The following is a 15,582-nucleotide window of genomic DNA, read 5'->3' as shown; positions in this document are numbered from 1 at the left end:
GCAATGAGCGGCCTTCCTTGTTTTGCTTATATCGTCGCCATAGCGACGAGCGGAGTGACGTCATCGACGTCAGCCGACGTCCTGACGTCAGCCGCCTCCGATCCAGCCCTTAGCGCTGGCCGGAACTTTTTGTTCCGGCTACGCTGGGCTCAGGCGGCTGGGGGGACCCTCTTTCGCCGCTGCTCGCGGCGAATCGCCGCAGAGCGGCGGCGATCAGGCAGCACACGCGGCTGGCAAAGTGCCGGCTGCGTGTGCTGCTTTTTATTTCATTAAAATCGGCCCAGCAGGGCCTGAGCGGCAGCCGCTGGCGGTGTTGGACGAGCTGAGCTCGTCCAGACCGCTCAGCTGGTTAAAAGAAAAAAACATTTCTTTGTTACAGCTGATACAAATCCTGCAATAAATCTGCAGTGTATCTACTTCTTGCTTTCATGGAAGCAGACATATCATCCGATGCTTTCAAATTAGTTGCTATGCCGAGGTAGTCAGCTGCCACAGCTGAGGGATCAGATTACAACTTGTGATGAGACAGATGAGGGGGGAATTAGACAGGCTAAACTCTCTAAATACATACAGGGTGCATTTCTCAGTTTTGTCCTGTGCAAGAGTTCGGGTCCACTTTCAGGTGTTAAAATATTCTATGGGCATTTGAAATAATGTAGCAGTAGTAAAGCAGACAATGCACCTTCCACAATGCTTAAAGCGGACCCAAACCAAACATTTTTTTAATTAAAAATATTTAGCTGCACCACTCTGACACATACAAAGATAAATAAAGACTCCTTCAAACCTATGATCATTTCAGTGCATGCTTTTCACCCTTCTCTTTTCATAGCTAGGGTTATACTGGGGGCAGCCATTAGCAATTCCTCCATTGCCGGACACCATCTACGCCACCAGTTTGCCGGATTCTGTTCCGGCAATTTGAAAGGGATGGAGGGCTTCCTCCAATAAATGTAAAATATTTTATACTTGTCATCATGCAGCTGAAAAAAAGGCTGCTATTTATTATTATAAATTTAGAAAATAGATTTCTGAAATCTTGTATTTTTAATTTGGGTCCACTTTAAGAGATTTATTTATCCACCAGCACCAGGATGGGTGCCGCGACACGGCTGTTAGGTCGTCACTTGTATGCTGCTTGTAATTCCTGCACTGGTGATGGTGGATAAATAAATTGTGGATGGTGCATTGTCTGTTTTTCTACTGCTACATTGGAATACTTCTATTACGTGTGCACCCCACAGGAGGGTCCAACCAGTTTTCGAAGTCCACCAGTGCATTTTGTGCAGACACTGTACCTCTGTTTGGTTCATATTGGCATTTTAAATAAGCTGCCGAATATTTATTTATATTCTATTTTAAAACTAGGGCACATTCAACCAATGGACTCTCAGTTATGGCATAAAAAGCAAAGTTTTAAATAATGGTTTGCAGCCAACCTGACTAAACTTTTAACCCACGCGTATGCTGCGTGCCTTCCTTGGCTGAGATAATCACACGACAAATTGCCTCAAGCTCTGTGAAATGGATGTGTTTATTGGCCTCGGCACATAAAATATTTATACACTAGATTTGTTTTAGAATAAAAAGCACATTTACTAAGTTTGTATCATTAATGATTTATGAGAACATTTGCCATTCTGAAAGTGGTAGATTTGTTTTTTTACAAGGCAACAAAACAACATAAGGACACAAACAGTGTTATTGTGTGTTATTACTCACATAAAGCCCAATACGGTGGCATGGGAACCTGGTTTGCAAAGGCGGCTGCACCTGGCTCATAGGTGCCCAGCATCAACCAATGTACTTGCTCTTCACTGTGGCAGTAATGATTACCAACATGGGTGCTTTGCCTCAATAAACTGGCCTGCATTATATGGCTTTCTCCCAGAGGACCCAAAAGCGCAAAAGCCTGTCTCAGATCAGTACACAGGATAAAGTTATGCGTTCATAAATGCCAGACTGAACAGGTGGATTTTCAGTTTTGATTTTAACACCTCCAGGGTTGGAGCTTTCTTGAATGGGTGAGGTAAGGCATTCCAAAAGGTAAGGGCAGCATGGCTGAAGGCTGTGGCTCCAAAGGTTTTTAGTTGGACTCTGGGGGTGGTGAAGTGATGTGATCCTTGTGATCTGAAAATGTGGGAGGTGTGAAAAGAGTTTTGGGTACCTGCTAAAACCAAGCCACGTACTGTAGCCGTGGTTGCTAGAAAGTTTTCTAAAAACATAAAACAATGTGGTATGTGTGGACTTTACTCACACATGCCTTGTACAGATGTGCTCATACACTGGTGGGACATGGCCACAAGAAACCTTTTCAATCAGAATCAACTTTATTTGTCAAGTGCGACAGGCGCTGCACCCGGATTTAATTTTTACTTAGTGCTCAAGCACATCATTCTACCAAGCATGCACGGAGCCTCACTTGCGTATGTCCAGTGTACAGAGCCAGGAGTGCGGCCAGAAGAAAAAAGTCCTGTGCAGCTGCAGTGGTTTTAAAGATGATCTGAGAAGCCTCTGGACCACCCAGAGGCTTCCCACTACTGAGGCAACTATCCATATTCTGGAGTTAGAGGAACACAGAGCCTGGCTGTGATGCTGATCTTTGACTTCGCACTTGCACCAAGCATGGAGAAAGTTGTGTCAGGACTTCTGATCTGCACACCGGTCCTGGGTCAGTCACACAGAAAGTATCCCAGACAGAGGATCAGCGCAACAGCCAGGAGAGCATTATTTGTGCAAGTCAGAATTGGTGGCCTCTACAACCCTCCCATTTCCAGTTAGTACAACACACACACACACACACACACACACACACACACACACACACACACACACACACACACACACACACACACACACACACACACACACACACACACACACACACACACACACACACACACACACACACACACACACACACACACACACACACACACACACACACACACACACACACACCTCCCCCCCCAAGTTAAAGGACAACTTAAGTGAAAGGTATATGGAGGCGGTCATATTTATCTCCTTTTAAGCAATACCAGTTGCCTGGCTATCCTGCTAATCCTCTGCCCAGTAATACTTTTATCTATAGACCCTGAACAAGCAAGCAGCAGATCTGGTGTTTCTGACATTGACAGATCTGACAAGATTAGCTGCATGCTTGTTTCTGGTGTGATTCAGACGCTACTGCAGCCAAATAGACCAGCAGTGCTGGCAGGCAACTGGTATTGTTTAAAGGGAAAACAATATCACAGCCTTCATATTCCGCACACTTTAGTTGTCCTTACAAGCATCAATTTTCCCTTTTGAATTCCAGCAGGTTCAATTACTCTGCTCAAAAACTTATTGACCAACATATCCAATTGATTGAATTTGATTTTGGTCTAATATCGATGGGAAGGATCGGTCAGACATGTTGGAAAATTTTCATCATCAATTGAGGCCAGGAGTGGTAGTTAATCAATGGGCCATAGCGCTGCACTGATCAAAGAGTTCTGAAACAGATTTCTACTGAAATCTATTGAGAATTTACGTGCTGTGTGTTGGTGTAATCAAATTAATCGATCACACTCATGATCAGAGGGTGATCGATTGGTTTGCTGCATTGGGGGGGGGGGGGAATTGGTGCATGTATGGGCACCTTTAGAAAATCGTGATTGTCATTCGTTTTGTTTCCCCATCACACACAGTGACATCAGTTTAATGCCTATCTAATTCTGTGTAAAAACCTACACACAGCTTCACCATAGCCAATCTCCATAAAAGGTGAGCAGTGCCTAGCAACCCTCTGCAGAGTGAGGCGGAGTGTATCAGACGGGTTATATCACGTCTTCGTCAAGGACACAAATGCAGCACAAAGCTAAGCTACGCACAACAGCTATTGAGATGGTATAAAATAAGTAAAGCATCCATACACCGGGACATTATAAGATAGCAGGCACTGTATTTATATCTTGTACTCACACTACATCAATCACAGCCTGCTGATTTATGCCATCAGCCCCTTTAGGGGTCATTCACATAAGTGCTTTTGGCACTCGTTCTAGCAGCTTCCTTGACCAGAAACTGTAACTTTACTGAGTGCCGTAGTGATCAGCGGGACTGTCCGGCATAGTTCACTCAGGCACTTCATAGCAGCGCATGTTTAGTATCAGGCAGTAACAAAACCGTGCAGGCAATATTTAAAACGTGGTAAATGCATTCTAAATGCGGCTTGAAGGTTTGTTTTTGTTTTTTTAATAGTTTTCCTGCAACCTATAGGTAGCACAGAGGCGTAGTGGTTAGCGCTCTCGCCCTGCAGCACTGGGTCCCTGGTTCGAATCTCAGCCAGGTCAACATCGGCAAGGACTTTGTATGTTCTCTGTGTCTGTGTGGGTTTCCTCCGGGCACTCTGGTTTCCTCCCACATCCCAAAAACATACGGATAGGTTAATTGGCTCCCCCTAAAAACTGGCACTAGACTAACACATACACTACGCAATACATACAGACACATAGGACTATGGTAGGGAATTAGATTGTGAGCTCCTCTGAGGGACAGTTTGTGACAAGATGATATACTCTGTACAGCGCTGCGTAAGATGTTGGCGCTATATAAATACTAAATAATAATAATAATAATAATAACCACATCATGTTTTCAACCACCGAAAAATAGGCTAGAAGCAAGTAGAGACATTAACGGCAGCACAGTGGCGTAGTGATTAGCACTCGCACCCTGCAACGCTGGATCCTCAGTTCGAAATCCCGGTCAGGGCACTATCTGCATGGAGTTTGTATGTTCTCCCAGTGTCTTCGGGGGTTTCCTTTGGGCATTCCGGTTTCCTCCCACATTCCAAAAACATCCAGATAAGTTAATTGCCTCCTAAAATTGGCCCTAGACTACAATACACACACTACACGATACATACATAGCCATATGACTATGGTAGGGATTCGATTGTGAGCTCCTCTGAGGGACAGGTAAGTGACAATACAATATACTCTGTACAGCACTGCGGAAGAGGTCATTGCTATATAAAATACTAAATAATAATAAACACCACTAATAACTACCGTATATACTCGGATACAAGTCGACCTCGTGTATAAGTCGACCCCAATATTTGAGCCCCTTAAGCTGGAATTGTTCTGTGTCTCCAGTATAAGTCTACCCCTAAAAGTTAACGACTGCATTTGGGGACCAGGAGTGGTTAATGGCTGCACTGCATACAGTATTGTGGCTATTAACCCCTCCTGGCCCCCAAGTGCAGCCATGCATTGTCTCTCTTCCTCCCTGCAGAGCACTAGTGGGCTGGAGACATTGATCTTACCTCCCACCTACCATCACCCAAAGGGTGTCCCCCTCTCTACCCCCACCCCCACATCCCCACCATGTGTAATGAAATGCTGTGTAGTCCACGGCAGGAGCAAAATGATTGCAAGGGACTTTAATCCTCCCTCACCCAAAGCATGTCTACATCTCTATCTTCCCCCGTGTAATTGAATGCTGTGTGCAGCAGCAGTGAAGTGGCTGCTGGGATCTTTAATCCTCCCTACCTTCCACCCACCATCACCCAAAGGACCTCCACCACTCTATCTTCCCCTGTGTAAAATGCTGCGGAATCGCCGCAGCCGACTTACGATACCAGCACCAGCTGTCACGCACTCTCCACTTCCTCACTCATGTTGCATCCTGTGACTACGGGAGCCGGCGGTATGCAGACTTGCGTGCATTAGAATACCGCCTCCAGAAGTCACATGACTCCGAGCGAGTGAGGAAGAGTGCACATGACAGCTGGTGCTGGAATCGTAAGTCGGCTGCGGCGATTCCACAGCATTTTACACAGGGGAAGATAGAGTGGTGGAGGTCCTTTGGGTGATCGTGGGTGGGAGGATGAAAGTCCCCGGCCACTAGTCCACTACAGGGAGGGGGAGAGAGAAAGGCAGCCCTCTCATCCTGGCTATAAGTTGGTAAATTTAGGACTATCTCAAGTACAAACCGACCCCTCCCCCCCCCCCCCCCCCCCCCACACACACACTTTTACACTTTGAGCTAGTCCTAAATTTCTCGACCTATATCAGAGTATATACGGTAACTTGGTTTTGGCAAAATCCAAAACTGTATGAAGACCTACATGCGCTTCATGAAACACTTGTTCAAGATAGTTTCAGGCATTTTTCCAAGAGCAGATAGATTATGCCAGCCGACGGTTCATTAGCAAACAGGCACACTGGAAAATCATGACTGATTAATAACAATAAATGGCCCTGGAGGTGTCACTTAATGGTCCTCCTTCCTCCCCGTAAAGCAGAACATGCTGATTGGCTAAGAGCCATACAGTATCCTTATATGGGAAAAGGCTCTTGATCCTGTGCCTATTCCTTTAGGCAGGGTTCTTTCACCCCTTTGTGGTCAGATTTGTTATACATTTTATTCCTGTTACAGCAGAGTCCCATATATCAGACACCGGTAGGGATCACCTGATGCCAGATACATATGGTTGCTGGTTGCTTGAGCATCCGGCCTAAAATGCACAAACCTCCCTCCCCAAATGCTCACCAAGATTCCAGCGCCATATAGCAGCCTTCCACTTGCTCCTAGCAGCTTTCTGGCTTTCCCCACGCACGGAAGCAGACCTGTCACCTGACCCGCACCAGGTCACGTGACACGCCGACTTGCATGCGCGGACGCCAGAGGCCACTAGGAGCAAGAGGAAGGTTGCTACACATCGCTGGAGCCTCGGTGAGTATATTAAATGCAGCAAACATCCACAAAACCTCCCCAAAAAGAAAGTCGCTGTTATCCATCAGGCATGCCGGTAAGATGAGACTTCTGGTTACCAGAGTTCTGGATAACGGTGTATATTTGTCACTGTAATTACTAGGTCTACCAATGCTGTACTTTGTACCAGTGTCTATATTTGGTGTACACCATTGTCTGCATTATAATGTACCCCATGTTTGTTTCTAAGTTTGTTCAGCACCACAGAATGTTGACGATTTATAAATAAATATTATTCCTGGAGCTGTTAATAATTTGTCTCTCTAGTTAACTTTCAGACTCATCCACATAGCATGAGTAAGCAGTGGTGTAGCTAAGAAGCTCTGGGACCCAGTGTGAGTTTTACATGGGGTCTCCTCAAGCACTCTATACAGAATAATTGATATTGAGCACCAAAATCTGCCAAGGACATCCACAGTGTCAGAGACATGTAATCATGGGAGAAGAACAGTTTGTTCATTATTACCACTATTCAAAGCACATATAGAGGGGATAATTACTAACATAACACCAATGAAGAGCTTATATGGTGCAGTGCTCTCCCCATACATTTTTTCCAGCCGGGTGGGACACATCAGGACAATGCAGGGCCAGCGCTTCTCTGTGCAATTCTGTGTACAGCATATGAGGCAGATGAGGAGCTGAGCTGATGACAGCCGAATGGTCACCAAAATAAGCCGGGTGGAGCACCTGGCTAAAAGAGCCTGGGGAGAACACTGCAGTGGCTGAAAGAGGTCCCCTCTGATCCAGGGGCCTCAGTGCGGTCTCAACCTCTGCATCCCCTATTGCTATGCCACTGTTGGCAGGATACAGGGAGTTGAGAGTTCTTGCACATGTAAAATTATGAATGTTAATACTATTCATGTTCAGATCAATGATACTACATGCAGATCTCCAGGTCTGCAAACCCATCTGCTATGTTTCTGTCTGAACGAAAAAGGACTCAAATTCTTCCCTTGAAACAAGTGCAGCAAAATCTGTTGCGAACCAATCCATGCTGACGACCACTTGTCAAAATGCATCGCGCAGTCATACATCACCCAGAGAGGAAACTAGACAGAATCTATCACTATGGTTGCAGAAGGCTCACATTCGTACTGCATCCCACACAACTCCCCTCCCCGACACAGACATGTACAGCGTGCTACATAACATACAGGAACGCTTCCTTCCATTGCTGCACTACAGCAGGCAGCAGATACCCACAAGAGGGGGGAAATAACAGGATGCAATTAAAGGAGAATCCACCAAGTGTCATTATCCTGGACATTTAACAGGAAACAACGTTTGTCCTGTATCAGCTGCAGAAGACAGGCAGCTGGCAGACTGACTGAAAGAGGTGAAGTCATCTTTAAAGGACACCTGAAGTTGATGAATATGTAGGCTGCCATATTTATTTCCTTTTAAAGGAGAACTGTAGTGAGAGCTAAACAGAGGCTGCCATATTGATTTCCCTTTAAGCAATACCAGTTGCCTGGCTGTCCTGCTTACCCTCTGCCTCTGATAACTTTTAGCCACAGACCCTAAACAAGCATGCAGCAGATTAGAGGTTTATGACATTTTTGTCAGATCTGATAAGATTAGCTACATGCTTGTTTCTGATGTGATTCTGAAGGAAGATAGCTCAGCAGGGCTGCCAGGTAACTGGCATTGCTTAAAAGGAAATCAATATGGCAGCCTCCATATACCTTTCACTACAGTTCTCCTTTAAACAATACCAGTTGCCTTGGCAGTCCTGCTGATCCTCTGCCTCTAATAATTTTAGCCATAGAACCTGAGCAAGCATGCTGATCAGGTGCTCTGATCTGATTAGCTGCATGCTTGTTTCAGGTGTGTAATTGAGACTCTACTGAAGCCATAAAAACAGGGAACACCAAGAGTCCCAATAGTGTAATTCGTACTGGACAAGGTGGCAATAAGTTTGTATTGCTAGATACTCACAAGTCAGGGTCACCAGCAGGCAACCACTGTAAAGGCAGGTGGGAAGATTGTCCTGACCCCACTCAGGATTAAGAAGTCGCTCTCTGTAGACAGGAAGAAAGGGTAACAACTCTCCACCAAGGGTGGACTCAAAATTGTATACAATGAACAGAGGCGCCAAAAGTATAAGATTAGATTAAATGAGCTTAAAATCAAACTTAAATGGCAACATTGAAGGAGGAAGTGGTGGTCTTACCTCCCTCAAGCAGACACGACAACGACTGCGATTCAGACAAACACATTTATTAGGAATTCCAAAAAAGAAATGCAACGCGTTTCGCAGGTTCAACCCCGCTTCATCAGGCAATATAGGGAGGTGTATCAAACTGAAAATGCCAGAGACCAAAGTATGAATACACTCATACAATCATAAATGTGTTATTATATAATAATGTGTTGCATTTCTTTTTGGAGTTCCTAATAAATGTGTTTGACTGACTGAATCGCAGTCGTTGTCGTGTCTGCTTGAGGGAGGTAAGACCACCACTTCCTCCTTCAATTTTGCCATTTAAGTTGGTTTTTAAGCTCATTTAATCTTATACTTTTGGCGCCTCTGTTCATTGTCTACTGAAGCTGATCAGAACTGCCAGGCAACTGGTACTGTTTAAAAGGAAATGACTATGGCAGCCATCCATACACCTCTCATTTCAGGAGTCCTTTAAATACCAAATGATGGCTCAGACTTTACACAACATAAAAGGTGAAACAGTCCATCTTGTGATATGGCAGGAATGCAGTTTTCAGCTGAGAGGGAACAACAACAAAAATGCTATAAAAAAATAAATAAATAAATGACAAAAACTGATGCAAATAAGTAGAAGCTTACGTTATATCCTAGAGTAGTTCTTTAATAAAATGTTGGCAATGCCAGCACTGCTAGAACTATTTTTACTGTAAAATCAAGGTGGAGTGATTGATGTCCCACCAGGGCTATAATAAATTATTTTTCCTCATATAGGAACAGTACCACTTACTGTTTTAAGGACAAAGCAACACTTATAACAGAGAGGTAAAAGCCTACTTATCTGCACATACCTTACATATCAAATATGAGCACAGGGAAAACCACAAAATCAACCTTACAGGGAACCAGAAGTTAGAGGGATATGGAGGCTGTCATATTTAATCATTTTAAATAGTATCTGTTGCCGGGCTGTCCTGCTGTTCCTGTGCCTCTAATGCTTTTAGCCGCAGACCCTGAACAAGCATGCAGATCAGATGTCTGACAAATTTAGCTGCACACTTGTTTCTGGTGTACGATTCAGACACTACTGATGCCAGAATGATCAACAGGAGTGCCGGGCAACTGGTATTGTTTAAAAGGAAATACATATGGCAGACTCCAAATCCCTCTCACTTCTATAACTGTATTACGAAACTCATCAATTCCTCTTAAAAACAGATACTTCAAAACAGCTGCCATGAGGGCGAGCCCTGGTCAATCATTTCCTTTTATAACAAACCAGTCCTACGAGCTGATCTAAAGCAGCTGTTTTTTTCACCATTACAGGCAGCTTTAAATGGTTAAGCGATTACAGGTGTAAGCTTACCTGCAGTTGTTCCGTTGAGCTGCTACTCAGTTCATCTCCGGATTCTGAGTCTGCCAGGAGTTTTTCGGAGTTCTCCCCGGCTGAGTCAGAGAGTTCATTTGAGAAGCTGGTCTTTTCGATCTCCATCATCTCCGGACCAGAAAAGTGCAAGGCAGAGGGGCTCCTGCTGGTGGGCTTTGGCGAGTGTAAATCCGTACCCAGCTTGCCATTGTTCTGTACCAGGTCTAGAGTCAGTCCTCGTGTTTGCCCAGGGCTGCTGCTGGGCCCAAAGTTCTGGTTGGCATCCCGAATGGAAGGAGATTTACCGAAGCTGGAGAGCTCTGGAGATTTGTTGATGTTCTCAGTGGATCTCTGTAAGCCTTGCATGACCTTCAGAGGACTGTTGGGCAGGACAGTGGGTTTGACCGGCGGCATGAGTGCCTTCCTGCCCAGTTCTTTCACATATTGGGCTGGAACGTATAACGGCTTAGAGTTTTCATCCGGCCTCACCTGCCACCAGTCTTCATTGGACTTTTTCATCAAAATATATCTCTCCCCCTGCTTTATAACCACCTTCTTGTTCTTGTATTCGTACTCGTAGTCATATTCTACCTCGATGTACACCGGCCCCGGTATCGGCCTCCCGCTCTTGTCAGCCATGTTCAAGGACACTTATCACCTTTTTAGGAAAGTTACCTGCATTATGGCTGCGTTCCGAAAATTCTAGAAGAAAAAGGAGGGGGAAAAAATAGGAAAAAGGATTATTAAAGAGTAAATTGTAAGCAGCTTGAAACTAGTCCAATCGAATACACTTCCTGTCAATTTTGATAAGTCCATGCAATTTGCATATACTTTTTAACAAGTTTAGAAACCGTAAAATTCCCTGACGCAATGGGTAAGTCCTGCCACTTCCAGCAGTTCGTAGATAGGACCATTGGTCTGCTGATTCAGTGGTCTGTTAGTACCGGACTCCAGATTGTCTTTATCAGTTCGTTAAAGCAGGCCTGAACTCAGAACTTCTCTGCTCGAAAAGATAAGCAACACAGCTTAATAACCTTTAAAGAAAAACATTTCTTTGTCACAGCTGATTTAAATCGTGTAATAAATCTGCAGTGTGTCTACTTCCTGCTTTCATGGAAGCAGACATAGGGTTAACATCTGCAGATAAGCTGCTCTGCCGAGGCAGCCAGCTGACACAGCTGAGAGATCAAACTGCACTGGTGATTAGTCACAGATGAGGGGGAATTGGACAGGCTAAGCTCTCTAAATACATAAAGTGTGCATTTTTCTTTGTTTTCCTTCTGTCCTGTGCAAGAGTTCAGGTCCCCTTTAACAATATTAGCCTCCTGGCTGGCCAAGTTCCTGATGCCGCTAAATCGTCTCCATCCAGCTGTCCTAATTATCTCAGCGTGGACTGTCTCCTCTAGCTGATCCTTGGGACATGTCACAGCCAGGGATCACCATCACAGGCTACTAGTACAGTAGGAGAAAGGGGACAAGATTGTGGAGACTGTGCCAACACATAGGGCTCTATTCACAATCCTTTTCCACATGCGGAAATGCACTTGCGGTAAATTCCCGACTGAAAAAAGACCATCTTGACATTCACAAATTTTTACGTATGATTATTTACCGCATGAGTAAAATTATACACATTGTTTACCCACATGCGTAAAGTCCGCAAAAGTCTTTAATTCCCGCAAAAAAAAAAGGGCCGCCTTATTTCTGAGTTTATTGATTTTTTTATCACCTACTAGCACTTGGTGATATATTTTGCTTACCATTGACTTAGATGGAGTCTGGAGCCTTGAGTACTGTGTTCGCTGGACTTTAGTTTTTTTTTTTTGGACAAGTTTTTTATGTCACTTTTTTCCCGCATGGTTTCCACATGTTTACTATGTAATTACACGTTTGCCAATTTTTTTTACGCATTTTTCCCGCATACTGGAAACAAACGGAACATTTTTAGTGAATATGGAAAAAAATGTGGAAATTATCACTGGCGGTAATATAGCAGTAAAAAATCTCTTACCGCATGAGTGATTGTGAATAGAGCCCATACTGTGTACACGACAGTTCTCACCAGGATTTTTTTCCAGCTGGGTTGCATCAAAAAAGTAACCGGGTGGGTGCGATGAGGGAATGCAGGGCTTGTGCAACTTTACTTACAGCATTGGAGGAGGATGAGGAGGGCAAGTCAATAATAGCCAGGTGCTCATCAAAATTAGCCGGGCGGAGCACCCGGTTAAAAGAGCCTGGGGAGAACACTGCATGAGGTAACATCTTGTTGCATGATTACAACTGTAGGCACAGTCTGCACAATCTTGTCCCCTTTCTCCTCCAGTACTTACAGTCTAAGAAGGCCAGCCTTGGCTGAGACACGTGTGGACGAGACGGTACACACTAAGAAGGGGATTCAGGGCTGCGCCAATCAGAAATGAAGCAACTCAGGTGTGTTTCCGCGCCATGAACTGTCCGACTCGATGGGAGTCATGTGATCCTGAAGCTGAAGACCCTGAGAGCCGAGTACTGGGGAGTACTTTGGAAGGTTAAGTGTTAGAATACATGGCGGTGGAGGGTGGGAGGGGTTACTAATTAAAAAATAAAAGAAACCTGTCCATAGGCTTTAGGTTTTAATACACTACAATTTGAATTCAGTCTTATAGTAGTTGGTCCTTTCAGTAGCAATTTCAGAGTTTGTTTGCTACTACAGTGGAATACATAGTTCCTGTATCTAGGTTTGTGTTGTATATGGGACTGCAAGGTACTTTCTTGTAATTCTGCACCAGTCCTGCCCAAGTAATTCCACCTCAAGCCTCACAAGAAACTCATAAGTCAGCTGGAAATGGTTTTATCAGTTGGTCACCACCAGTGATTTGCATTCACTGAGTATCAGTTAAAGATTCCAGTTTCTGTTCTGTTTCCAGTTAAACAATGATTAGTTTTCCGGATGTTATCATTACAGAAGATACTTTTTGTTGTGTTGTGCTTTGAGCATTATCTGCTGGCTTCATTTACCGCTATGAGAGCGACTCCGCTCTGCCCAGACTAAACACACCGTCTCCTCAGCAGAAATGTAAAGTTTATCTCTCACAACACATCTGCAACAAATTAGCATCTTTCTTCCTCCCAGTCAGACTTCAAGGACAGAAGACACGTAAAGCTAAAACCGATATACTATCCCCCACAGTAAATCCAACAAGCTAAGTGCAGTAAATCATTACTACATCATCTGCTCATACACCGGCGGCCAATTCCTAATTGATTTCAGCATGAAATCTTTCAGGAATTGCCCCTTTTGACACTGCCACACAGCTTTCGTCACTGTTCCCCCAAATGGTAATGTCCCCTTCCCCCCATGCATTAAAATACTTTACCTGTCCACTGCTAGTGTCCAGCCCTTTCATCTTCCACCCCTGCACCCCAGGTAACTACCGGCGTATAGCACGTGGCATGCATGTGACATCATACACGCCGGCCATGGGGCGCAAATGCAGAGGATGGGAGAGGTGGAAACTAGCGGCGGCAGCAGACAATGGTAGCTGCAATAGAGCATACCTCCATTAGAGACTGCTCAACATATCACCACTCTTTAGGCAGTGAGCTAACAGCATAACTGCAATGCTACTCCCCACAATTTACACAGCACAAGACCAATTGTCCCCGTCTGCAGCAGACTCCACGTCCGTCTGCCCCTTACAGCAGCCTCCAAATTCAGAGAATGCCAACCACACAGCCTTCCGTGCGGTGAACGCGGCACTTCTCAATGACGTCAGCGGATCTCTCCGCTCTTTGTCCATATTAAAAACCACTTAACGAACGCCGATAGGCGGCGGCTGGTCGTAAGTGGTATTACATGGAGACAGCCGCTCGTGGCGCTCGTACGAGCGGCCGTTCCATGTCAATTCACGGAGGGTGTCTCCGTGAACAGTCTGCGAGCCGCCGATCGCGGCTCGCAGGCTAAATGTAAACACGCGGGGAAGAAATCCCCGCTGTTTACACCATACGGCGCTGCTGCGCAGCAGTGTCAAAGGAGATCGGCGATCCCCGGCCTCTGATTGGCCAGGGATCGCCGCAGTCTGAAGCCTAACATAGGCGGCGCAGGACGGATATCCGACCTGCGCAGCCCAGACCGTGAGGGAGAAGGTGGGAAGGGCAGAGAGGGCGGAAATCGCTGCGGAGGGGGGCTTTGCCCCCCCGCAAATCACAGGCAGCCGGCGGCGATCAGACCCCACCAGCAGGACATCCCCCTAGTGGGGGAAAAAAAGGGGGGGGGGGGATTAGTCTGATCGCCATGCCGCAAACCTGCATAGAGAGCCTGGTCCTTAAGTGGTTAAAGATGGCTGTCGGACTTCCGCCCACTCTCCGAAACCGCCCCTAAGCTCTCGCTATAGGTCAGGCAGCTCAACAGAACTAGTGACAACATGCACTCGTGCACAACAGCATCCGAACCAGCCTATACAGGTAATCTTTAATTAAAGATACCCACTAAGCCTTAAAGCCTCATCTACACGGGTAGATGAGGCGGCGATGTGGCTTATCAATAACAGGTCGGATCTGGCTACCGCCGATTCCCTGCTCGTTCCCCACGAGGGGACAATGGCAGGGAATCGAGCGGAAGATAAGCGGCGCCGGCAGGGACGAGCGGGGAATCGAATCCGGTGCACACGCGGGGATGCGGAAGAGGCGATCTGGCGGCTAATTGAGCCGCCGGATCGCCTCCACATCTCCCCGTGTAGACAACACATCTCCCCGTGTAGAAGAGCAGCAGAAAAGGCTCTCTACCTTAGATATACTAATTAGTAATAAAGATAGAGACTCCAGTCAAGAGAGGCATAGAACCTGACTGGTAACTGCATGCAGTGTTGTAAGGGAAAAGATCCAGGGAATCCTACAGCCGTCGAGGACAAAAAAAAAAAGGAATGAGGAGAGGGGTGGAGAGTAAGCATTTAAAGATTTAGGGAGGTCCTAATAGGCAGTCAGGCCTGGGGCACACCAGAGGAGTTTTTCTGAGCGTTTTGCGCTTTTAAATCTGCTGCTAATGTTATCCTATGTGTCTGTGCACACTGGAGCAATGAGGTTTTGTAAAAAAACCCATAGCATTACATTGGGAAGAGCTTTTAGAGGTTTCCAAAGCTCTTCCCAATGTAATGCTATGGGTTTTTTTACAAACCCTCATTGCTCCAGTGTGCACAGACACCTAGGATAACATTAGCAGCAGATTTAAAAACTCATAACGCTCAGAAAAACTCCTCTGGTGTGCCCCAGGCCTCAGAGAGGAAATACTGCCCAATAGTAAGCGGTCATGGAG

The 15,582-nt window shown here is 45.6% G+C and overlaps 1 protein-coding gene across 1 annotated transcript in view; it reads right to left on the bottom strand.

Annotated features, from left to right (window-relative positions):
• The window catches only part of ARHGAP12 (Rho GTPase activating protein 12), a 207,735-nt gene that overhangs the window by 149,261 nt on the left and 42,892 nt on the right, over nt 1-15,582 (bottom strand). Inside the window, exon 2 of the mRNA XM_068235694.1 lies at nt 10,293-10,994. Within this exon, the coding sequence (XP_068091795.1) occupies nt 10,293-10,931 (639 nt within the window). The 5' untranslated portion in view covers nt 10,932-10,994. The remainder of the gene's footprint in view (nt 1-10,292; nt 10,995-15,582) is intronic.

Source organism: Hyperolius riggenbachi, chromosome 5, assembly GCF_040937935.1.
Source record: "Hyperolius riggenbachi isolate aHypRig1 chromosome 5, aHypRig1.pri, whole genome shotgun sequence".
NCBI classification, from domain to species: domain Eukaryota; kingdom Metazoa; phylum Chordata; class Amphibia; order Anura; family Hyperoliidae; genus Hyperolius; species Hyperolius riggenbachi.
This window is presented reverse-complemented; position numbering and strand designations above follow the sequence as displayed.